Raw genomic sequence first — 27,110 nt, forward strand, 5'->3', positions numbered from 1 at the left:
CTCAGTTTGCTCTTTTTTTCCCCCAAAACAAATAATGGACCTAGAAAGATGAATAAATATAGCTAGAATAGAATTTTTAAAAGAAGGAAGGAGGAAAAGGAAAGTTCCTTCCCTTCGACCCCATTCCACATTAAAGAGAGAACAAGAAACTGATTATATTAGCTCAAAAGAACCTCTACTGTAGAAGCATAATCAGGAAGGGATTATTGACTTAAGTGCCCCACAAGGAAACACCAAAAATAAATAATTTCTCAGACCAGATTAATTATTTTCACCAGTCTTTTCCCCAAAACCTGTCTCCTTCAGAAACTGCTTCGAGATAAGGCATCAAAAAGATACAGATTAAGATACAAAGTGGCCGGGCGCGGTGGCTCAAGCCTGTAATCCCAGCACTTTGGGAGGCCGAGACGGGCGGATCACGAGGTCAGGAGATCGAGACCATCCTGGCTAACATGGTGAAACCCCGTCTCTACTAAAAAAAATACAAAAAACTAGCCGGGCGAGGTGGTGGGCGCCTGTAGTCCCAGCTACTCGGGAGGCTGAGGCAGGAGAATGGCATGAACCCAGGAGGCGGAGCTTGCAGTGAGCTGAGATCCGGCCACTGCACTCCAGCCTGGGCGACAGAGCGAGACTCCGTCTCAAAAAAAAAAAAAAAAAAAGATACAAAGTGAGTTTCTGAAAATCTATTCACATACTAAAACCCTTCCACAGAGATCTCACTTCCTAGGGTTCACCATCAGGGATCCTTTCCTGATCTGGCTAGAGGAATCATACACTAAATGAGAGAAAAGGAAAGCAAAAAGAGTCTTAAAATTATACACATTTAGCTAAGGACAAACCTTATACAACTTCTCTACCATCTTATCCATTCCTACTAGCTCTGTTTGTGATCTAACATGTGTGATTAAGGTGTGCCAGAGACACAAAATCAAAGTCATCTTATTGACTTGGGTCAATTAAGAGACAGCCTAAGAAATATAGTTCACAGTCTTCCTAAGGCATTTTTAAATAAGCTCATAAGCAAGATCAAGTTAAATATAATTTGCCAGCAAAAATTCCTGTTCCTGCATTTCTTCTCATAAAAAAGATAACACGTTTAAATGATTTGCCATGGGTAAACAATAAGCAACGAATAATCTCAGAGGCATGCCAGTGTGCATATGCACTCTAGGCCCATAGATTCATTACAGGCACTTCATTTAACCCCAAGTCTAGGTAGCATCATTTAACACATGTATCAATTCCAACTGTTCACTTCTCAACCTCCTTCAACCTTCAAAACACAGCTGCCCATGCCTTGGTGTTCAGTAAACTGGGCCTCACTGACTTGGCAAAGAACACAGGTTATAGTCATACTTATCCTTTTTTTTTTTTTTTTTTGAGACGAAGTCTCGCTCTGTCACCCAGACTGGAGAACAGTGGCGTGATCTCAGCAAGCTCCACCTCCTGGGTTCACACCATTCTCCTGCCTCAGCCTCCCGAGTAGCTGGGACTACAGGTGCCCGCCACCATGCCCAGCTAATTTTTTGCATTTTTAGTAGAGACAGTGTTTCACACCGTGTTAGCCAGGATGGTCTCGATCTCCTGACGTTGTGATCCACCCGCCTCGGCCTCCCGAAGTGCTGGGATTACAGGCGTGAGCCACCGTGCCTGGCCACAGTCACACTTACCCTCATTGGTTATTCTTACTGGTTATTCTCAATCACATCCTCTCAACCAGTACTGGCCAACAGAACTCTATGCAAAGATGAAAATGTTCTTTTTCTGTGCTGTCCAATATCGTAGCCACTAGCCACATGGAGCTTCTGAGCACTTGGAGTGTTGCTAGTACAACCGAGGAACTGAATTTTATTTTACTTTAGTTGATTTTCATTTAGACAGTCACATTGGATAACAGCTATCCTACTGAAAAGAGCAGCTCTATAATCGGTCTCAGGTACCCTCTACCCAGAGAGAGGAAGAAAAACTGGATACAGATTCTAATTCAATCCTGGAAGGTGGTCCTGGTCTCATCGTATGATACAAATCACTCTCCTAAGCCACGACTGCCAGTCAAAGACAATATTCACGAAGGGCGGTTTCTCTCATTGCTCTCTATCCACGACCAGCTAATTTGTGAGCCACTGCTCACCAGTTTTGGAATCTTCATTAATATTTTATATTAATGTTTATAAGATTGTTTCCTATTTATTATTATTATATAATAATGTTTCCTATTTTAGGTTCCTGTCCATCTATCTGCCCCTCTCTTTGCATTGATACTTTCCAGTGGTTTTGTTTCTCCCCTCCCCCTTCCTTACCTTTAATTCTATTCATTTCCTGTCTATCATAAAATCAACATCCACTAAACTAAGTTTACATAGAAACCTCTTTTATAACACCAAGGCCAACTGCATTTATACATCGACTGCCCTGGAGATGGTCTGTTCAAAGCAGCACCAATTTATACATCCAAAGATCTATATGCTACAAATAGATTAAAAAGATAGTATAATTAGTATATGAATTATAAGAATATTCAAAAAGGAGATTATATCAAGACTAAAGACATTTTAGTAAAACTCACTAAAATAATCCACACACTTTTGTGAACCCCTACGTGACCCCCCCTGTCCAATGCAGTCACTGGTACAGAGCAGGTCCAGAATGAGTCTGAGGTCAAAGCTTGGTCTGCAAAGGAAATTAGAAGGAAATTGTAGGAGATAAAACACAGCTTTAGGTTCTGGCATTTGTCCAGCTTTGTTCATTTTAGTCTAATGCTCTAAGAGGTAGACAAGAGGAAAAAGCAGAGAGAATGCCCAGGGGCACCTGTTATATTTGTCATCCCACCCGATGTACATGATGCATCTCTAGCTGACCCTTCTGCCCTGCCTCTCTTACTTTGGATTTCCAAGTAAATTTACCTGTCCTCCAAGTATTACTGCAAAGTGAAAGAGACAATTTGCAAAACATCAAGCAGAAAAGACGGAAAAGCCATGTTCCCAGAAAGTATAATAAAAGTAAACTCAAACATGTTTGTACAAAAAAAAAAAAATACAGTTTCAGTAATAAACAGGATGCTTAGACGTCTGGGCAGTGCAAAGCACTTACACAATAGTGCACAGCCACATCTAAGGTGAGCGTTACTGTACAGATGGGAAAAACAGACACCACCATTTCCCCGGAGGTCACAGAGGGAGAAGGATGTAGCAGAGCCGGGATTAGAATGCAAATTCCTGCTTCCCAGACCCGTGCTCAGACTACTTGGCTGTAGCGTCTCCCAGGCGGCAGCTCATTTATCAACTACAAATAATTTCCCCATTACTTTCCTAAACAAGAGCAGTGCATCTCAGAGCAGAAGACAAGGCTCTGTCCATTTTAAGAAGAAGAATACACACAATGCAGCAAGTGTTATATAATCAACAGTACGCAGACCAGCGATGGCAAAATCATCAGCAGCACATTCTTTCCCACCATTCTCAGTGATGTAATTGTATATACCCCTGGCTGGGGTTCAGGGCATTACTAACCCAGCCTGAATGCTGTCAAGTTTGTCCAAATCCTGACAGTTAAGTAAACTGCATCTTTAGCCTGGCACCGGGGCAGGCAGACTTGAATCCCACCCACACTAACCAATGTATAAACAAAACGTCCTTACAGGTGTTTTTGGCCCACACCTAACAAAGCTACCCATGTGATTCTAGTGTCAGGACCCAGCAGGATTTTACTCATTCGTGTTAAAGCCAAAATCCATCACCTACAAAATGTAATGAAGGCCACGTTTTTTTCCCATTTCATAGGTCATGTCAAGTGCAAATATCAGTTATTTAAATATCATAAATATCTGTGAAACTCAACCGCTTTTTATAGTAACAAAACCAGACATGAAAATCAGAACCTATTTCTCACTTCAATTTAGAAGATGACATTTTCTTTTCTTTTTTGAGACAGGGTCTCACTCTGTCGCCCAGGCTGGAGTGCTGTGGTGCGATCTCTGCTCACTGCAGCCTCCACCTCCCAGGCTCATGTGATTCTCTGAACTCAGCCTCCTGAATATCTGGGACTATAGGTGCATGCTAGCCACACCCAGCTAACTTTTTGTATTTCTAATAGAGACAGGGTTTTGCTACGTTGCCCAGGCTAGTCTCAAACTTCCGGACTCAAGCAATCCACCCGCCTCGGCCTCCCAGAGTGCTGGGATTATAGGCATGAGCCATTGCGCCTGACCAGAAGGTGACATTTTCATTCAGGACTATTTCCAACGTTTTTTCCTTATAAAAGAAAACTAGACTAACTTAGACTAATACAGAGATTTTCTGAAAAAGACAAACTCTTTCTGTAAAGGAAAAGTTAATAAATATTTTAGGCTTTGGGGGAACCATGTGATTCTGTTACAACTACTCAATTCTCACTGTAGCAAGAAAGCAGCCACAAACACATAAGTGAATGGACATGGCTATGTTCCAATAAAACTTTATTTACAAAAATAGATAGCGGGCCAGATTTAACTCACAGGCCATAGTTTGCCAACCCTTAACGTAGAAAATAATTCATTTTTTCCCCTTCCTATAGTATCTTCGGCTCATGTTTTATTTCAATGGAGCATTAAGAAAACAGTGATATGCTAAATCACAAACAATGAGAGCTTAAGAGAACAAGGCTCTAAAGAATGTCATCACGGTACAGATCACCTTCTCCTGAACTAACCAGTGCACAGAGAAGGTCCACAGCCTCCAACACAAGCTCCTGGTGTCCGATCCGTGTGACCCCCAGCTCCTCCAGATCCTGATGGGAAATCTGCAGCAGCTGCTCGCCATTGATCTTCTCCCGTTCAAACTTGTGGACATATTGTTGCAGGCAGTCATCCAACCCTGCCGAAAACAACCAGAAGTCCCATTATTGTCATTCTGTTCCTTTACCCCCACCAAACTGCCCGCATGTCACATCAATCTCAGCAATCACCAATTGTGATGCTACTATCTGATTATCCATGTGAGGCCTACTCCACCTAATGGGCACCTTTGCATGACATCTCAAACAGATTTTCAAGTGCAGCTTAACATTCTCAAGTGATCCAGCAGACTTTTATGATAGTTACCTTTTCATTCCCTGTAAACTAAAGGAATAAACGCCAAACCCCTGCTGACTTAAAACTCTAATTATCTAGACCAGACATGTTGTCTGTTTGCTAAGCAACCCTTCTTTTGGGACATCATCCCTCCCATCCCATGTAATCCCAGGGAGCTTGCCACTCAAGACGCCTTGCCACAGTGGGTGGCACATGGCCAGGTCTCCTGTAGGGCTCTATACACCAGCCAGTCATAGGTTTAGGGATGGACGTGTGACTCAAGCAGAACCAATCAAAATCTTCCTTGATATTTGATATATGGCCACAAGAACTGAGAAGCTCTTTTTTACCTTCCAATCAGAAGTCAAAAGATAAACCTTGGCAATGCTGGCAGTCATTTTTCTCATCAGTTTTCTGAGAATAAATTCATTTGAGAAAGAGAGAGAGAAAATACCCCAATAATATCCTATATACCCCTGGATATAACTTTGCTTAATAAAGATACTTCTAGCCCTAGAATCTTTCACTTAAGTTTAAATAAGTTTTCTTTTTAGATTAAGCTTGTTTGTATCGAATCTCTGTCCCTCACAACTGAAAAAGACTCTAAAGGAGACGGATACCAGCAGTAGAACCATATAAAAAGGCATGGTAAATGGGTTCGCTTATGGCAATTTTTCCAGGTCAAACATTATGGCCAAAAGTGCCATATTTTAATGCTTGTATATATTGACTAAAATGAGTAAGCCAAACAGAACTTGAGAATTATGATTCCTGTACAGAGAACTTGTTTTAATAGTTTTACTGGAATAACATTTTACCCTGAATCAATTGATCTATTCAAGCCTAATAATAAAAGTCACCTTGGTGTTTTAAAAGACCCGAGTTATATAAACTCAATCCCAACACAAAGAATGAACACTCAATTTAACTGGAAAAGTATGTAGAAAGCATGCTGCTGCCCCCTCCCCACCAAACGCACGCACATGCACACACACACACACGTGCACACACACACATGCCCATACATGCACACACGCACACACACACGCACACATTTATTTCATTTCACCCTCACAAAACCTGTGTCCTGTGGGTATCTCTGTGAGCTAGCACTTACTTTTTGGATTACTAAAGTCTGTGGATATTAAAATCTGATGTGTGAGGCTAAACTACATCTCTGCCCTACAAATGTTCACCATTTTCCTCCTAATAAGACAGGAAAAACAGTAGTTTTCTGATAACCATTTGGGGCTATTAAATATAGGAAGAGGAAGTAATAAAAAAAAATCTATGGTAACCATTTGGAACCCAACTCATCCTCCCTGAAATGACATCTGTCTAGCCCAGGGGCTAGACATTACACAGCAAGCGAGGTTGGGAATATTGATATAAACCCAGCTCCGCTCTGACAGCCTTGAGCTACAGGTGGCCTTCATGGCATGTGAGTCGGGCAGGCAGTGGAGGCCAGGCAAGTCAGCAGGTGTTGAGACCGACACCCTACCTGGGCTGCAAATGCAACCTCAGCACCAGGACACTCAGAATCAATCATCTGCAGGGGGGGCGGTATCTATCTGTAGCAGGCAACCATGCCAAGGGACAAGATTGAAGGACAGCCTCCTAACTATTTTGTTCCCATCTTGTGGATGAAAGAATTAAGGCTCACCGAGGATACATAACCTGTCCACAGTCATATAGCTGGTCAGATGCCAAGAAAAGGGCTGATGCAGAAGAAAAGAGGTCAAATGCAAGTTAGGGTCTGTTGGACACAGCCTCGTTCTTCTGCATTTTCTCGCAAACATGACATAATAACCCAGGATTATAAAAATTCTTCTCCAGCAACTTCTTAAATGAGCAGTAAAGTCTAACCACAAGACAGTTATTAAAATAGAATTACAGAATCTTAGAGTCACTTAAAAGGCACTTCAGATCCCAATGAGTACAAAAAACTGAGAAAACACAGACAAAACAGAAATTACTGTGAAGTTTACCCAGAATCACTTAGCCAGTTCTAAGCCTGATCATGATCTTCTCCTCTCTCTCAGGACGCTGTCCTCCCTAGCCTACTTTTAAGCTTTAAAAAGAATTTTTTTGTTTTAGTTTGTCATACAAGTTTAGGACAACTATGTTATATATTTAAAGCCTGTTATGGCTAAACTGTGTCCCCACAAAATTCGTATGTTACAATCCTAACCCTCAGTACCCTGGAATGCATTTGGAGAGAGAATCCTTAAAGAAGGATTAAGTTCAAATGACATCGTTAAGGTGGGCTCCATCCATATGACTTGTGTCCTTATTGGAAGAGGAGATTACAACACAGACACACACAGAAGAAAGATATGTGAAGACACGGAAAAGACGGTCATCGTAAACCAAGGAGAGAGGCCTCAGAAGAAACCTACCCTGCTGACACCTCAATCTCAGACTTCCAGCCTCCAGAATGGTGATGAGACAAATTTCTGTTGTTCCAGCCTCCCAGTCTATGGAGCTTTGTTATGGCAGTCCAAGCAACCAAATACAAATGTAATAACATTTTCTTTCATATTAATCCACACGTGATGGACTCTCTTAAACAAGGCCCAGTGACCAATGGAACAGGTGATGCTTACTGTGCTAAACAAGCTCACTGCTCATAATACAAAGCATAACACTGAGAGATTCACATTCGTTTTCATGTACAGAATAAATCAGTCCATTAAAACTACAGTGAAAAAGTATATTGGATGTTCCTTAAGCTTCATTCCTGAATGCTAAGGAGAAGTAAAGATGAGGCCAGATCATTTCTCTGTTAATGAACTGAAAAATTCACGGAAGAAGTGGGATTTCAGAAGTAGCTTTAGAATAGTAAGGAAATGTTTGGAGCACTGAAAAGGTTGAGATGGAAGGAATGGTGAGGGTTCTAGACAGTGTGCAGGCTACAAATGACTAGACATTGAGAATTGAAGAATACAGAGCATTTCTCTGAGAAACTAATCAGAATCTCCTTGAGGATTATGAGAGAAAATAAGCATTGTAACCTCAAATAATCACAAGTTCCCTGAGATGTAGAATTATCAAGCAGAAACATCACGTTACTACCCCTATAAGAATAGAATCTATTGTAGCCTCAAGACTTTGTCCTCAAGGCACACATATATTGAATATGCTAGGTTTTAAATAGTGTTGCCTCCCAGAGTTTTATTATTCCAATACATTATGACCTATTGTTCGGCAGTCCTATTGTTTAGAATACAATTAAACATTTATAAACAGCTAAATTAAACTATTACGCAGTCCCACAAAGGAGGGAAAAGCCTCAATTTCTAGTAAACTGATCTAATAGTCTTAGAATTTGCAATAAACCATACTCTTTTACTTATTTGTCAGATGGATCTATCTGCCAGTTTCTTGCTTCAAGCAATTTACAGAAAGTCTAGCAGGACCAAGAGAAACACATAATTCAGTAAAATTAGATTAAACACATTCCATTTATACAAATTAAACACGCAATTAAATGTGAAGGAAAAAGAGAAGAAATTCTCACAGAAGGGAGCCACAGGTCCCAGGCCTACTCTATTGTCATGAAATCTAGCTGTATATAATCCTAAACCTCCAAGGAAATCCCAAATGCAAGATGAAAACACAAACACACACACACACACACACACACACACACACACACACGGATAAGAGCCCACAATCCAATAACAGTCTCCCTTCTCACTGACTGGATAACCTGGGGCAAGTTACTCGGCTGTCTCATTTGTAAAATGAGAATACTAATACTACCCACTACAGAGAACTGTAATGAAAATTTAATGTTAATGTTTATAAAGAGCTTAAAACACCATAGAACACATAGTAAATACTCTGTAAATTTGGTTAAATTTTAAAATGTGATTTATTCAGGTCCTCAGTTTTCTAAATGTTCAGAATAAAAGTTGCTGGCTGGGCATGCTGGCTTACTCCTATAATCCTAGCATTTTGGGAGGCCAAGGCAAAAGGACTGCCTGAGGCCAGAAGTTTGAGACCAGCCTGGACAACAGAGCAAGACCCCATCTCCATTAACAGAAAAAAAAAATTGTTTGTTTGTTTGAGACAGGGTCTCACTCTCTCACCCAGGCTGCAGGACAGTGGCACGATCATAGCTCATTGCAGCCTTGAATCCCTGGGCTCAAGTGATGCTCCTGCCTTAGCCTCCCAAGTAGCTGGGACCACAGGTGTGTGCCACCACACCCAACTAAAATTTTTTATTTTTTGTAGAAACATGGTCTCCCTATGTTGCCCAGGCTGGTCTCGAACTCCTGGGCTCAAGCTGTTCTCCTGCCTTAGCCTCCCAAAGTGCTAGGATTACAAGTGTGAGCTGCTATACCTGGCAGAAAAAATAAATAAATAAATTTTTTGAAACAGAATAAAAGTTGCTAAAGAGACACAGAAACTCCCAAATGCTTAGGTGGCCATGTATTACCTTCCCCAGAAAGTGTTCCCAAATGTGAGAACCTGCAATCATCATTGGTTTCACCTACAAAAATTTTATGATTTATATCAGAACATAAGCACCATAAAAGTAGTAACTTTGGCCGGGCACAGTGGCTCACGTCTGTAATTCCAGCACTTTGGGAGTCCAAGGCGGGCGGATCGCCTGAGGTCGGGAGTTCAAGACCAGCCTGGCAAGCAAGTTCAAGACCACTGTCTCTACTAAAAATACAAAAAAAAAAAAAAAAAAAAATTAGCCAGGCTTGGTGTCGGATGCCTGTAATCCCAGCTACTCGGGAAGCTGAGGCAGAAGAATCACTTTAACCCAGGAGACAGAGGTTACACTGAGCCGAGATCATGCCATTGCACTCCAGCCTGGGCAACAGAACAAGACACCATCTCAAAAAACCAAAAAAAAAAAAAAAGCAGTGACTTTGTTTTGTTCACTACTCCCTCCACTGGCGTGGAGAACATTGCTGGTGTTCAATAAATATTTGTAAAATAAACACATGATGCATGAAGAAAGACAAAGAACTCCACATAAAAATTAATATCACACCAATGCACAAAAGTCATCTGCTTTTATTTTCTTTCTTTCCTTTTTTTTTTTTTCCCCCAGACAGTTTCACTCTTGTCAATTCTCCTGCCTCAGCCTCCCAAGTAGCTGGGATTATAGGCACCCACCAACACACCCCGCTAATTTTTGTATTTTTAGATGGGGTTTCACCATGTTGGCCAGGCTGGTCTCAAAATCCTGACCTCAAGCAATCCACCTGCCTCGACCTCCCAAAGTGCCAGGATTATAGGCATGAGCCACCATGCCTGGCCTGCTTTTATTTTCTTATACAAATAAGCAACTAAAGATAAACTGTTGATTGTGGTATCAGTTACAGATATTTGCTACACATCTCAACATTTCAAGATTAAAGGAGGTCATTTCTACACAAAGAGAAATATCATAAACAAAATAAAACTCCAAGCCTCTCAGTATCAGTCTTTGACAAGATACCTGCCTCGTACTAAGAATTTTTATTAATTAATTAATCTCCCCTAAGTGGAGAAAAGATTATATACCTGAAGACTAAGAAATTAAAGTAAATGCCCCAATGCAAAAAAAAAAAAAACCAGAAACAAAACAAAACAATAACAACAACAACAAAAACCTATGGCTATTCTCATTTTCTGTAAATTAGTAAAATCAGATCATGAAGTAGGTCCCAAAAAACAAATGGTCATCAAGACTTTAGTGGAAAGTGTCCCACAGACCATACCCTCTGTGGCTTTGCTTCCAAGAGCTTGGCAAGCTCAAGTTGGCAGAAGCTTCAGTTCTTCAAATACAGGAGCCCAGAGTGGTTCTTCCAGCATTTGCATTGAGTACTTCCACTTGAGTTGGGTTTTGTGCTTTTAGATTGCTTTTTGCTTTCTGTTTTTTTTTTTTTTTTTTAATGATTAAATTCAGAAATCAGTTTAGCTAAAGCTTGCAGACTCTCATCTCACTCAAGACTTTTAAGAACCACAAGTGACATGTGCCGGGCGCGGTGGTTCATGTCTGTAATCCCAGCACTTTGGGAGGCCAAGGAGGGTGGATCACTTGAGGTCAGGAGTTCAAGACTAGCCTGGCCAACATGGTGAAATTCCGTCTCTACTAAAAATACAAAAAAAAAAAAAGCTGGGTGTGGTGGTGGGCCCCTGTATTCCCAGCTACTCGGGAGGCTGAGGCAGGAGAATCAGTTGAACCCAGGAGGCGGAGGTTGCAGTGAGCCGAGATCGCGCCATTGCACTCCAGCCTAGGTGACAAGGATGAAACTGTCTCAAAATAAATAAATAAATAAAGTGACATGTGATACAGAAATTTGCTCCCACAGGATTTTGGTAGACTATGTTCTTCCACGAGGAGAATCATCACAGACTCACACAAATTCAATTTAATTCAACAAACTTTATGAAGCAACTACTACATGTGAGATGTTCTCTACTGGGAATCAACCTCCACTACAAAGGAGATGGGGTTCAGGGGAAGGTCACTTTATTATTATCTGAACCAGAGGGAAGGAAACAAGATTTGGGTGGTACATGTACACCTGACCACAATATTCTCAGAATTCCCAATACTTTGAAAACCATTAAATGGTAAAGACCTGACACAAAGCTCCTTAGCCTTCCCGACTTACTGATACCACTGTCCAGTATATTATAACTTCCCCCAAACACGACATGTTGCTAAGAACAAAAAGACAGTTTTCAAACAGAAGCGTGACATGGTTTGGCTTCTATGTGAGCACAGTAGGATTAATGGAGCGAGCAAGGCTGATGTCAGGGCACGCCAAAAGCCAGAAAGGTGGTCTACTGGTAGGCCTCCGAGTGCCCTTTTGTGAGATGAGTCACCCAATGACATCACTTGGAAATGCCTTTCTTCTGTCACTCGTTTTGTTGATGTCTTTAGGCCTTAATTTTCAGAACCAGTTGATAAAGAGTTGATTTAAATATAGCAATTTGAGGTTGTTCAATAATACTCTGTTTGAAACCCAGGAGTGGGCCAGATGCAGTGGCTCACACATGTAATTCCAGCACTTTGGGAGGCCAGGGTGGGGGGGATCACCTGAGCTCAGGAGTTCGAGACCAGCCTGGCCAACATAGTGAAACCCTGTCTCTACTAAACATACAAACAGCAGAGCGTGGTGGCCTGTAATCCCAGCTACAGGCATTCTCTGCCTTCTGTTCTGTCATTTGTCTCTGCAGAGGATCCCTTCACCATGTCCCCTTCTGCTCGTGGTCACTGTCACGGCTGAACTTATCTCTTTCCCGGATTTCTGCAATAACCTAGAAAGTGGTGGCCATGCTCACTCCCTTTTTCCTCTTAATTCATTCTCTATCATTCCATCTGAGCAAAACCATCCTGTCCTTTACAGATCCCAGTCCATTAGCTCAACACAGCATCTCAAGCCCTTTGGGACCCGTCCTCTTCCAAACCTCCCTGCAGTCCCATCATGCTGTAACTCACCCTACTGGTGAGGACACAGTAAGTGCACCTGTTCCACTGAGTTTCTCCAAAAGTAACAAAAATGTCACTCACAAATTGGCAAAAACAGCACCCAGGCCAAATCCCGCTGGCTGCCTGTTTCTGCAAACAAAGTCTGAATGGAACACGGCCATAACTCCTTGGTTTACATATTGCCTCTGGCTGCTTTTGTACTACAATGGCAGAATTGAATAGCTGTGATAGAGACCTTGTGGCCCACAGAGCCTAAAATATTTACTACCTGGCCCAGGTTTACAGGCCCTTGGTAGAACTGACAGCAGCGATGAGTACAGAGTGATGATGACCTCTGCCGACCAGAAAAACAGACTCCACCAGTCCAGTCTGGAATTAAGGGAACGTGAGTTTTTCTTCTTTTGTTGTATTTTTTAAGGAATCATTTCATACAGTTACACTGAATTTAAAAGCATAGAAAATGTTACCTCCCCTCCCCCAATGAAAGACCTGAATGTTTTAGGAGGTTCCTTACAACTTTTTAGCCACTTTATTATTTTCTTTTTGTCAGTTCTCTTGAGGCATTATTCATAGACATTAAAAGTCACCAATTTCCAGTGTACAACTCTATGAGCTTTGACAAATAGGCAGTCATGCAACCACCCTATGATCATGATAGAAACATTCCTATTGCCCCCCAAAAGAGTTCCCTTGGGCCCCTTTGCTGCCCACTCCCTCCCCACAGCCCCATTCCCAGCTGCCACTAATCTGATTTCTACCTAAATGAGCCCAATTTCTCCTTCTGGCTGTACTCCCTGTCCTGCCTGGGTAACACTGGCTAACCCACTTAGTTCTGGTTCTCAGGCTTCCCATCCGTGGATTAGCAGGCTTCCATTAGAACTGACACCCACGCACACTACTAATTGCAGCTCTGATTTTATCAGCCATCCTTCGAGGTTTGTGATTAAATTTAATTTGAAGAATGGGGACCATGATGAAACATAATGTCTGAAAACTGGATTGGAAAGCTGCAGTGTTTCTTACAGGTCTAAAGATCCATGGTTCCAACATATGTCTGAGCTACTCAGAAGTTATCTTTACTTATAAGAGCAGAGTATGAAAAAGGAAATAAACTGCCCAGAAACTTAAATCCTAAATATCCTCAAAGCTACAAAAGAAAGAAAAAGAAAGAAGAGAGAAAAAGAAAGAGATAAAGAGAAAGAAAGAAAGAGAGAGAGAGAGAGAAAGAAAGAAAGGGAAAGAAAGAAAGAAAGAAAGAAAGAAAGAGAGAGAGAGAGAGAGAGAGAAAGAGAGAGAGAGAGAGAGAGAGAAAGAAAGAAAGAAAGAAAGAAAGAAAGAAAGAAAGAAAGAAAGAAAGAAAGAAAGAAAGAGGAAGGAAGGAAGGAAGGAAGGAAGGAAGGAAGGAAGGAAGGAAGGAAGGAAGGAAGGAAGGAAGGAAGGAAGGACGGACAGACAGACTAGCAAATGAATGAACTTGGTGTTGAGAAAAACCATATAAAAACGATGCATTTTAAGTGAGGGTTTTGACCCTGATCAGAGCTGTGAGCTGGGACTGCTGCTCCCTTGGAAGCAGTGGCCACATGAAATCCAAACACATAATAAAGATCCAGCCACCAAGAACTCTGGAAGCCCAATTTAGAACCAGCAAAGTTCTTTCACTTTGTTTCTGAAATGGAATGACTGATTTTGAGGACAAGGGACACCCCACTGGCCATTTTTGGGGGTACCAAGCTGAAAGAACAGTAATGTAGAAGAGAGAATAAAAGTTTAGACTCTTACCCGTTTGAAAAAGCTGATCTACACATTGCTGAAGAGCTACCAAATATGTAGTAACGAACCCACAGCTTCAATTTCTTACAAAAGGCAAAAACAGGCGGAATGGAAGGACAGTCGACGCTAAAGCACTTTCTTATTCCCAAAGCAAACTCAACTTTCTTGCTAGTAACCAAAGTCCTCTGAGACCTAGGTCACCCTGAAGACATCAGAAAACGTAACCAAGGAACAACCACACTTTGAATTTCATGACATAAGTAGAAGACATATTATTTAAACAAAATTTGGAGCTAGCAAACACATCCATGCCAGGATAATTTAAGAAAGTAAAAATAGAAGGACTACCTTAGCTCAAGGATTCAAGTTAACCAGAAAACAACAGTCAGATGGGCTGCCCTCATTTGAGGTTTCTGAATGGGTAAGTAACGTGTCCCAAATGAAAACTTTAACCTGGAACCTCTGGCTCTCAAGTTGCAGGGCTCCCAAGCCTACGCTGCCCCAACCCCAACAGATTCTGTACAACTTCCGACCACTGTGAAAGGGACGCAGCCTGGCCCCCTCCCAGGACCCTGAGCTGCTGAACAAAGTCTAGCCATGGCGGGAGAAGTGCCCAGAGAAGGGACAGGCGAAAGAATAGAAGTTGGTGTTGTCTGAAAGCATTTTTGGAGGGAGGAGTTTACGCTGATCTAAATCACAAAAAAAGAACCGGTATGCAAATCTTAAGTAAACTGAAGAGATCATCAGAATTCAGAATATAATGGCAGCCCTCAATATTCTCCTTTGAGTCCTCCTTCCTTGCTCCTCCATCGAAAAACAATGTATGAGGAGCTTGAAAGATACTACTAAGGGCAGGGAAGAAATACAACACTGACTTACGTGTGTGCGCGTGCATATGTGTGTATAAGCATATACCTATATCTCACAGCAGACATTAAAAATGCAAAATGAGAGATTCTAAAGACAAAAACACAATTGTAGGGATGAATACAAAGCCTACACAACACTCTGGTAAACGTGTACTTTCCAAGGTTGTTTGTTGTAATTCAGTAACTAAACCATTGTATCCAATTTTGTAACAGACCTTGGACCAAACAAGGGGAGCGGAGGGGAAGAGAGAAGCCACATGTGAAACAGAAGGAATGCACTTTACCCAGGAAGCTGTACTTTTTGCCTCATCTAGTGCAGGCTACTTTTGCCAAAACTGTAAATTTGATTTGGTCTAAAAGCCAAACACCGGCAAAACGATTGTCAGTTCATGCTTACACGGAACGACGGGTAGAATTAACTAGTTCCCCTGCCACACGGCAAGTTTACGTTTACAGCACTGGGGAGAACCAACTCAGCACAGATAAGAGACATACAGTGGCCGTGATGCTGCACCCACTGCTTGAGGGTCAAGTTGGGCAAGTTCTACCGTACGGAGGTGAGCGCATCCATCGCTTCTGCTCCATCTGAGCCGTCAGGATTTCCATGGAAAAACCATTCAGCCAACCCTCTCCCAACCCTGCCATCATCATTTCAAAGTGCATGGTCCAAACAGCCAGGTCTTGTATCAAATTAAACCCCTGCAGGAATAGGGGGCGGCTTGATTTAGTGGCTCATGGATCCCTGCAGTGACCCCATGGAGGGTCAGGTTATCATCATCTCCAGTTTATTGGTGAGGAAAGCAAATCTCAGAGACTATCAGGAAAAAGGCAAAGGTAAGACAGAATCCGGACCACAACTGGGCAAACGTACATCCCTGTGGGTTCTGAGGTGGTCAATGAAGAAATAAGTGGAGGGGAAGACAATTGAGTATGTTAATGTGCAGACCTTCTATTACTGAGTACTTACTATGTTTTTGGCACCATGCAATGCATTGTGGAAATGGCATAATTTACAGTTGCTGTTCAAGTAGCTGAAGATTAAACAATCGTAAACCAAGCAAGAAGAAGCTCTACGCCAGCTATACAGGCCAGGAGAAACAGTATGGCCTGTGGAGCCAGACGGCCTGGATTCAGCTCTACCACTTCCCAGCTGTGTGACCTTGTGCAAGTTACTTAACCTCTCTGTGCCTCACTTTCCTTATCTACAAAATGGAGAGGAGAGCAGTCCCCACACCTCATGGGATTAACTGGATGATTAAATGTGTTAAAATGTGTAAATGAGTTAATATTCTTAAAGCACTTATAAAAATTGCCAGGTATACAGTAAGCGTTATTATTTAAAAAATGAAAGAAACTGGGGCTCAGCTTGTAAGTAACTGGCCTAAAGTCGCACAACCAATAATAGGCAGAGTCACGATTTAAAGTCATTTCCCAGAACTGTGAAAGGAGAGCATGAACCCAGCATGGGCTTGGGAGATTTGGAGCTTTGATGGCAGGAATCTGACATTATCCTCAACTGATGCCTTTTACTTCCTGAAGTGGCAGGAGTTGGAGCAGGAGGCTGGAAAAGGGCCGAAACAGCTGGGGACAGCCGCCTGGGACAATGGAGCAGGTTTGCCAGGCAGCATTAAAGTCTTTCTAAAATGTTTTAATAGCAGCTTTATTGAGACATAATGCATATACCATACAATTCACCTATTTAAAGTAACAATTCAGTGGATTTTAGAATATCCACAGAGCTGTGCAACCCTAACCACAATCAATTTTAGAATTTTTAACACCCCCCACCAAAGAAAATTCTGTACTCATTAGAAGTCCCTCCCCCCGAAATTATACAATAAAGTTGTATAATTTCCCCCCACCCTCTCAGTATTCTCTTGGGTGAACCTGTCTGACACTCAGCCCTGAACAACTATTCATCTATTTTCTGTCTCTATGGATTTGCCTGGATGTTTCACATAATGGATTCTGCACATTTCACATAAACAGAATCATATAGCATGTGGTTTTGCGTAATTGGCTTCTTTCACTTAGTATCATGTTTTTGAGGTTCCTTAAAGCCTTCTTAACACACAACTTCCCTTGCTCCAAGCCCCGCTGGCTTCCCACTGCACTTGGGATCAAATCTACAACCAAAAAAGTCCAGTGTAATCTTCCTGGACGCATCTCTGGCCACATGCTCCCCTAACCACTATGCTGGATGCTGGCCAAGCACCTCGAGCTCCTATCTCGAGGCCTTTCCCTGTGAGGTTCTGTCTACCTCGAATGTTCTCACCTCCTATGGCTCAGTGTCAGCTCCCTTCACATCCGCAGGGAGGCTTCAGATGACCACCGTATCTGAAGGAACCCAGCACTCCATTATTCGCTGTGCCCTCCACAAGCCTTTCCAAACCTGTGACTATTTCTGTGTTTGTTATGCTGCCGCGAGCCCCCTGCCTCCTGCCACAGAGGGCCGGGACCATGCATGGCCACATTATTTACCATTTCGCCACCTGCATTGCCCAGCACAAAGGAAGCACTTCGGGATTCGTTGAATGAAAGAGAAAAAAATGAAGGAAAAGTTCAGCTGAGGTTGAAGACAGCAGTTTGGAAACATGTAAATCAATAAAGTTGTGTAATTTCCCCCCACCCTGTCAGTATTCTTTCGGGTGAACCTGTCTGACCCTCACCTTCTCACCTTTCTTTCATACACACATCACCAAATATTTATGCAACTCCCTGGCACATGGGCTGGGGGTATTCACCGTGGGACATGAGAAAGAGAAGATCCCAATCCTACAGCCTGCAGTACAGCAGGGGAAGGACGAATCCTTCAAGTTCTTCAATACAAAATTCCCGCAAGTTTGCTATGCTCGTGGCTTCATGGGATATCAGCCCTGGTTACCAGAATGACTTAACTGAAGCTTTCTCTTGTTCTCCAGAAAACCCAGGTTTTACTACACTCCAGGGGCCAAGACAACATTCCCCAGATCCTATGCTGCGTGACATGAATCTCTAGGGCCCTCTCATCTTACAGAGTCACCTTTTTGCCGTGCTGGAGGAAGAGTATCTAGGCCCGTAGCTCTGGCTCTCCTGAGCTAAGTGACCTCAATCGGATCACTTGGCCTCTTCACCACTGGGTAAAATGCAGGGGCTGGAAAGGTGACCCTGTGGTTCCCACTGGCCCTGCGTTGCTATGAATCTGTATGTCTTAAAGTGCTATCTTTTTTCCCATCTTCAAACTAATCAGGCACCACCTTCATGACAAACCCCTGATAGCAGAAAGTTCTCTAATAGCAAAGCCAGCTCCCATCAACAGGGCAGGAATTGGCACTATTTGTGTACAGTTAACTGACATGTGCAAAAGTCGTGTTTCCGAGGTTAATATATTATAAGATCATACAAGGCCAGAATTAGAGAAGAAGTGTAAAGCACTGTTAACACTTCTTGATTTTGTTTCATGCTTAATAAAACAGAGTTGTGTGCATCGTGCATCTGATACACAGAAAACCAGATCCTGGATTGGCTCAGCTGGGACTGAACGTTAGGGTGGAGGGTAAAAGCCTCCCTGTGATCACTGCACGTTGTCACAGCAGGGACAGCAGTGCCCCCTCTGCTGTCCTTCCCACAGACGGCAAGAGCAGGCAATGCCACTGAGGTTCTCAAAAGAAAAAAAATTCTACTCTCGGAAACATTCACACTAACATACAATATACATCGTGGATTTAAGAAGCACACTAAAGAAAGTCAAAGGCCTGGGCTGGGCGCAGTGACTCACGCCTGTAATTCCAGCACTTTGGGAGGCCGAAGTGGGTGGATCATGAGGTCAGGAGACCGTCCTGACCAACATGGTGAAACCCCGTCTCTACTAAAATACAAAAAATTAGCCATGCGTGGTGGTGCGCACCTGTAATCCCAGCTACTCGGGAGGCTGAGGCAGGGGAATCGCTTGAACCCAGGAGGCGAAGGTTGCAGTGAGCCGAGATCACACCGCTGCACTCCAGCCTGGTGACAGAGCAAGACTCTGTCTATTAAAAAAAAAAAAAAAAAAGAAAAGAAAAGAAAAAAAGAAAGTCAAAGGCCTCAGTGAGCCATAAAGCCCAGGCTACCAGTTGCACTCTCAAGAGTGACGTCATGGCACGGGAGGGAGAGGGCAGGGGAAAACTTCAAAGTGGTCTGTGGGCCAGGCGCTGTGGCTCACACCTGTAATCCCAGCACTTTGGGAAGCCAAGGTGGGCAGATCAAGAGGTCAGGAGTTTGAGACCAGCCTGGTCAACATGGTGAAACCCCGTCTCTACTAAAGATACAAAAAATTAGCCGGGATGGTGGCAGGCGCCTGTAATGGTGACAGGCGCCTGTAATCACAGCTACTTGGGAGGCTGAGGCAGGAGAATCGCTTGAACCTGGGAGGCGGAGGTTGCAGTGAGCCAAGATTGTGCCACTGCACTCCAGCCTGGGAGACCGGGTGAGACTCCGTTTCAAAAAAAAAAAAAAAAAAAAAAAAAGTGGTCTGTATTTGGTGAATAAATACAAGAGTTTCCATCTTCAGATCTGCAAAATTGACAGCTTAAATAAAATTCTAAAGTCTTTAATGCAAAAGACAATAGGGTCGATCTATGTTACCAAATATGGTTAAGAAGAACTCAAATTTCCTCTAATATTCAAAAGGATCAACAAAAATTTGGGAAAATGAACATATAAAATTACACATCTAATTACAGAAAACAGGTACTGCTTTCTGTATGGCAGGCACTCTAAGACTTAATATATATATAACCCCTTAAGTCTCCTAGCATCCCCTCATATGTGTACTATAACTGTCTCACCTGGAGCTGAGGAACTGAGGCACCCAGAAGGAGGTAACTTGCTCACAGCCTCACCGAGCCCGGCTCACACCGGGGGACTCACATCCTCACTGCCAGATGCTACCCCCTTCCTCCAACACAGAAACGTTCACAGATGTCTCTTTAGCTGATCTCTGGAAAGTACAGTTTTATATAACAGGAAATTATACACATCATTTAAGCTAACTTAGCTTACTGTCTGTGACTGCCATCAGAAATTTTCATGGCCATGTAAATATAAATGGCTCTGCCACCTGAATGGGTCAGACGAGAAAATACTTTTAACTTAAAAGACATTATCAAAAGCCAGTATGTGATGAGTTGGGTAGCCCAAGTTTCTAAATAACACTCAACAATACAGCTGAGAGGGATTCTGTAGATTTTTTCCAGGAAATCTGGATGGAATTCTTTCCTAGCTCTTTCGTATTTGAATGTATCTCTAGAAACTGGCCCCCCAGGCCAGTTGGGACCTAAGCGGCCATATGCAATCGACTGTCTCCAAAGGATGAAACACTTGTGGAATTCACAAACTCTCTACCTATATGTTCCAATTTATTTTGAAAAAACTTTAGAAAAGGGCAAGTTACCGCTTTCTGGGACCAAATAAAAATATGGTACTTTAGGCTGTGTACTTCAAGTTTTCTGGGCGCCATTCACATTTCAGAAATAGACAAAAGCAGAGAGAGAGAAACAGTACTAGAGAAAGAGAATGTCAAGTAGTTGTCACCACAGGTCACCATGTACCTGTATATCCTAAGGGCTCCAGAAGCAAAATACCTGACTAGTGGCTCGTAAGTAGAGAAAGGCCAGTTCCCTCGGCTCATGTACTGACTTGTGTTTCACCACGCAAACAAAAACAAAGGAAGTGCCTGCCCCACAGAAACACGCACATGCATGAGCAGCAATACCGGCAAAATTTTGGAAATATTGCAAAACCTGAGGGTTCATACTCCCAGAGTCCAGGACCCAGCCTTGGCCCTTACGGAAACAGCTAGGTGATCCCTTACAGAAAACATGTTGGGGATGGGGGGATGGGGGGAACGGAAGGATGAGTTAAAAAGACCTCTTGAGCTATTGTCCTCCAATTGCTTTTTCAGTGTTTGTTTTGTTTTTGAGACAGGGTCTAGCTCTGTCACTCAGGCTAGAGTGCAGTGGCGCAATCATGGCTCACTGCAGCCTCCACCTCCCAGGCTCAAACGATCCTTCTGCCTCAACTTCCCAAGTAGCTGGGACTACAGGTACACACCATCATATCCAGATAATTTTTTTTGCATTTTTCTGTAGAGACAGGGATTCGATATGTTGCCCAGGCTGGCTCAAACTCCTGGGCTCAAGTGATCCACCCACCTCAGCCTCCCATAGTGCTGGGATCACAGGAGTGAGCCCGGCCTACTTGTATTTTTTTTATGGAAGAGAAGAAAATATGGGAGTGCCACTCCAAGGGAAAGAGCTAAGCAAAGAGAAAACAAACAGGACAGGCAGGCACGAGGCAGCAAAGAGGAAGGTCAAACTTTGGGGAAGATGAAAAGCAGATTAGAAGGCCACTCTGTTTCCAGTTAGAGCCCTCAAATGGCTTCCACAGCCATTCCCAAGAGCAGTCTTTAAGTGAAACAACAGTTACTGAGACCTTTCCCATGGAACCACCCACCGCATCCTCCCCAGATACCCGCCGGGAGTCAGGGATACTTAAATCACCTCCATCCCTCGTGACCCGTTTCATGTTTTGGAGAGGCACAGCGCTGCCAACTATATAAAAGCTTTCTGCTTGGGAGTCCTAAAAGAATGACATTTTCCCCAAAACAAAGAATTCATTCCATCTGAACCAACTTGTATTTATTTAGCCAGGACATAGGCATCTACTAGATGCTACAACTATGTAACACTCCCCCGTGTAGGGCTTACAGATGCCTTCAGGGGTTCTCATGATACACACTGTCAACAGGTGGTCCTGAAGAGCATCAACAACTGGAGATGCCATCTTCTCCTTACGATCGTCACAGCTGTTTAGTGACTTAAGCAAGAAGCAGAGGTCATATTCCTAAGAGGTAACTCCTTGAAGTGATTTTGCACAAGGCTTATGCCTTGATGGGAAAATCACACATTGGAATGACAGTCTTCTATTGAAAAAGAAGTATTTCATTTCAAGTTTGTTTTCATATGTTACTTATATACATATACCATATAAGTATGTAAAGTATGTGGTTAGGCCCATTATAAATATATATGCATGCATATATATATATGTATATATATGTATATATTTGATTGTTTTGAGATGGAAACTCGCTCGTGTTGCCCAGGCTTGAGTGCAATGGCGCGATCTTGGCTCCCTGCAACCTCCGCCTCCCAGGTTCAAGCAAGTATCCTGCCTCAGCCTCCTAAGTAGCTGGGATTACAGGCGCCTGCCACCACACCTGGCTAATTTTTGCACTCTTAGTAGAGATGAGGTTTTGCCATGTTGGCCAGGCTGGTCTCAAACTCCTGACCTCAGGTGATCCACCCACCTTGGCCTCCCAAAGTGCTGGGATTACAGGTGTGAGCCACCACACCCGTTTTTTGTTTTGTTTTGTTTTGTTTTGTTTTGAGACAGGGTCTCATCCTGTCACCCAGGCTGGAGTGCAGTGGCTCGATCTTGGCCCACTGCAGGCTCTGCCTCCCAGGTTCAAGTGACTCTCCTGCCTCAGCATCCCGAGTCACCAGGATTCAGGCACGAACCACCACACACAACTAATTTTTGTATTTTTAGTAGAAACGAGGTTTCATCATGTTGGCCAGGCTGGTCTCAAACTCTTGGCCTCAAGGATCTACCCTCCTTGACCTCCCAAAGTGCTGGGATTATAGGCGTGAGCCACTGCACCTGGCCCATATATATTTTACACGCACACACACACACACCCCGTGACCATCTAACCTAAAAAAGTCCACCTGTGTATCACAGTCCCTTCTATCATACCGCCTTTTAAATCTTTTTCTTCTGAAGACAACACTTTTTGAAATTACCGACTCTATTAGGATAATGGCTTCCTGTCTGTCACCTCCTCTAAAACGTCTGCACCGTAGAATTAGGGATCTCCTCTTTCTTATTACCTGCAGTATTATCTCCAGCTCCTAGAACAGATTCTTGCTGATAGGAGGCACTTAGTAAGTAACTACTGAATGAATGAAGAATGAATGCCTCAGCACACACCAAAGCAAAAGGAAGGCATTATGGAAAAATAGAGCGGACACAGAGTCATACAACTTGGGCTTAAGAGCGAGCTTGACTTCTTAATTTCCTATATATGTAGAGAAGTTGCTTAATCCCTAGACTTCAGTTTCCTCAGCTTTAAACTAAGATAGGGTGGGCATGGTGGCTCATGCCTGTAATCCCAGCACTTTGGGAGGCTAAAGTGGGAGGATCGCTTGAGCCCAGGACTTAGAGGCTGCAGTGAGCTAAGAGTGAGCTAAGGCTGCAGTTAGCACTCCAGCCTGGCCAACAGAGCAAGGCCTCATCTCTAAATAAATCTCTAAAGAAAGAAAGAAAGAAAGAAAGAAAATACGAAGTACTGTGTTTGACAGTTCTTTGCAAATTAAAGAGTACTTTATTATTGCTGTAAATGACATCTTGAGTCAATATTGATAGTGGCATCAAATAAAAAGTTCATGAGCATAAATCCTTAAATAAGCGAGTTAATCTGGCAAGAGTGAACTTTCTCATCGTCAACACCATTTTGCAACTGATTGGCTACCTCTCAAGTGTGTGACAGTTTGTTTACAAAAAACAGTAGAAAGAAAGTATAAAGACCAGGGTTCAGCTCCCTACTCTACCACCCAACTTTAAGCCCTCCTCCCTCAGTACCATCACATATGAATAATAAATATACGAATAATCCAGAGATCTCAGAGTGCTACTGTGATGATAAAAACCTAATATTACGCTTTGTCCAGCCCGTTGGAGCTTGCTAATGTCAGCCTACAATAGGATTCTGGCACCAAAAGCTACATGGGCACCACTGGGAAAAGCATCATCCTATTAAACAATGGGACAATGCCACCAGTCCCATTCCACTGGCAACGCTAGACAATACCTCCACAAAAAGCCTTCTATCACCAGTCATGTGTTCTTTTGCTACCAGATCTTTCTTATTAAGATGTAATTCACAAACCATAAAATTTGCTCTGGTAAAGTGTACGATTCAGTGGGTTTTAGTATTTTCACAAGGTTATGCAACAATCACCACTATCTACAGCTGACCCTTGAAATAACTTGGGGTTAGGCGTGCCTACCCCCTCATAGTAAAAAATCCATGTGTAACATTTGACTTTCCCAAAACTTAACTACTAATAGCCTACTGTTGACCAGAAGTTTTACGGATAACATAAAGTCTATTAACACACAGATTTATATCTACATATATTTTATGCATTCATGACATACCTATCTTTTTCTTAATTTTTTTGATATTTTGAGACTATAGAGTTTTTTCAGATTGTTGCAAATTTCCAAAAAAATTTCCAATGTATTTACTGAAAAAAAAATCAACTTATAAGTGGACCTGTGAAGTTCAAACCTATGTTGTTCAAGGGTCAATTGTAATTTGAGAACATTTCCATCACCCCAAAAAGAAACACCCTACTCATGAGACATCATTCTTTATTTCCTATTCTCCCAACCCCTGTAATCAAGAACCTACTTTCTTTTTCTTTTTTTTTTTTTTTTGAGACAGGGTCTCACTCCTTTGCCCAGGCTGGATGGTTCGATCTCAGCTTACCGCAGCCTCCGCCTCCCAGGTTCAAGCAATCCTCCTGCCTTCAGCCTCCCAAGTAGCTGGGACTACAGATGTGTGCCACCATGCCCAGCTAATTTTTGTATTTGTAGAGACAGGGTTTCACCATGTTGCCCAGGCTGGTCTCAAACTCCTAAGTTCAGGAAATCCACCTGCCTTGGCCTCCCAAAGTGCTGAGAATGAATCTACTTTCTATCTCTATGATTTGCCTGTTCTGAACATTTCATATAAATCATTTCATACAATATGCAACCTTTTATCTTTGTCTTATTTCATATATCATCACATGATCAAGGTTTATCTATGTTCAAGCCTGCACCAGTACCTCAGTCCTCTTCATGGCTGACTAATATTCTACTGTATAGATATACCACATTTTTATCCATTCATCAGTTGATAGACACTTGGGTGTGTTCCCTCTTTTCGGCTATTACAGATAATGTTGCTATGAACACTCATGTATAGGTTTTTAGGTGAATGTATGTTCCCAATTCTCCTGGGGTTATATCTAGGAGTGGAACCGTTGAGTCACGTGGTAACTCTTTAAGATTTTGAGGAACTGCCAAATTGTTCCCCAGTGGAGCTGCACCATGTTACATTCCTGCCAGCAATTTATGAAGGTTCCAATTTCTTCACATCTTCACCAACACTAGTTATCATCCATCGTTTTTAGTACAGCCATAATAGTGGGTAAGAAGTAGTATATTATTGTGTTATCAGATTTTAACAACCAATTTTTAGTAGGTCCTCAGAAACAGAAACTAAATACCAGACAGTGGAAGAAAAAAAATCCACATTACGCCAAGGCAGTATTCTCAAACTTCAGTCATTCAAGTACTACCCTCATGATTTTACCAAATCTGAGTGTCATGTCTACTATTATTTACTTATTTAACAAATCAATTCATTTTTAATTTCATTTTTATAAGAATCTTTAAGTCAATGCTATAAATATGTGTCACATGCCATAAATAGAAATATCATGAATACACACTTTGGGAGGCTGAGGCAGGCAGATCACTTGCGGTCAAGAGTTCAAGACCAGACTGGCCAACATGGTGAAACCCCATCTCTACTAAAAATATAAAAAGTAGCCAGGCATGGTGGCATGGACACCTGCAATCCCAGCTACTTGGGAGTCTGAGGCAGGAGAATTGCTTGAATCCAGGAGGCGGAGGTTGCAGTGAGCCAAGATCGCATCATTGTACTCCAGCCAGGGCAACAAAGTAAGACTCCCTCTCGATAAACAAATAAATAACATGAATATAAATATGAAAGCAAAGCAAAGTTAGCTAGATGGAACTGTCTCCCGGGGCCTGCTTCTTCATGTTCAAAGAAAAATTTGCAAATAAAAGGTGCTGGAAAAATGACAGCTACAGAGAGAATCTTCCCTTGACCTCATCAGACAGACTGGACAGCAAGGTGCTGGCACCATCAGTGACAGAGTAGTTCCCTGTCATGTTTGTGTCTCTTACAATGTAACCTCTTACTATCCCAGGTGCATCACTTTGAGAGACCCTGCTATAACGCTTCAGGAAATACCGGTCCTGAAAGAGAAGGCCAGTTCCATAGTGGTCATCATACTGGGGGTTTTGATGGACAGTTCTCTACATAGCCCATTACACTTGGCTGAGGGTGTCACTACTTCATGGTAACAAACCTTGTTCAGAAAATTTCCAATAAGTCTGCCCATTCTCTAGCTGCAAGCACCTGGCTTTTCAAGTTTCAACAAAAACAACTTTCAGAGCAAATATACGTAATACAAATTAAAATAAAGAGCACCTGCCCTGGGCAGGCAAGCCCAGGCAGTGCTATCCATAATGTGACAAAGTGCCTGGATGGGCTTTACTGACAGAACTGGCCCCAAGTATAATTAAAAAAAAACACACAATGCACCGGTTGTGCTTAAATACAATTCAGCCTCCCTCACCCAGCCCAACACACGTACTATTTATAGTGAGATAAAAGCAGCCAGTGACAGCATATTTGGGTGCCTCCAGATTTTAAGAATAATTATCATCTGTCATCATCCAAGCTTAATAAAATACTAAATAGTATATTACATTAAAAGAAAAGGAGTGATGATTAAATCTGAAGGTATTCCACTGTCTCTGTACCTGGGTACTCCTCCTGGGCCCTCAGATCTCTGCTCACACGTCCTTTTCACTGGGAATACTTCCCTGGCCCTCAACTCTAAATCCCCCTTATTTCATATCTCGGGATACCTTTCATTTCCCTTCCTAGCACATCTCGCTATGTAGTTTACTCTATGGATGGCTGGTGTCTGTCTCCCAACAACAAAGCCCCATGTAAACAAAAACCAGGACTGTTTTGGTCTCCATCATGCCGCCAACCGCTACAACAGTTCTTGGGACAGAGGAGATAATTCAA

At 42.5% G+C, this 27,110-nt stretch overlaps 1 protein-coding gene across 4 annotated transcripts in view; it reads right to left on the reverse strand.

Moving 5' to 3' along the window:
* The window catches only part of CNKSR3 (CNKSR family member 3), a 112,419-nt gene that overhangs the window by 47,758 nt on the left and 37,551 nt on the right, over positions 1–27,110 (reverse strand). For all 4 annotated transcript variants that reach the window (XM_005552189.4, XM_005552188.4, XM_045391344.2 and 1 more), the window contains one exon: positions 4,687–4,850. In XM_005552189.4, coding sequence (XP_005552246.3) covers positions 4,687–4,850 — 164 coding nt within the window. The remainder of the gene's footprint in view (positions 1–4,686; positions 4,851–27,110) is intronic.

Source organism: Macaca fascicularis, chromosome 4 (assembly GCF_037993035.2).
Source record: "Macaca fascicularis isolate 582-1 chromosome 4, T2T-MFA8v1.1".
Classification (NCBI taxonomy): Eukaryota; Metazoa; Chordata; class Mammalia; order Primates; family Cercopithecidae; genus Macaca; species Macaca fascicularis.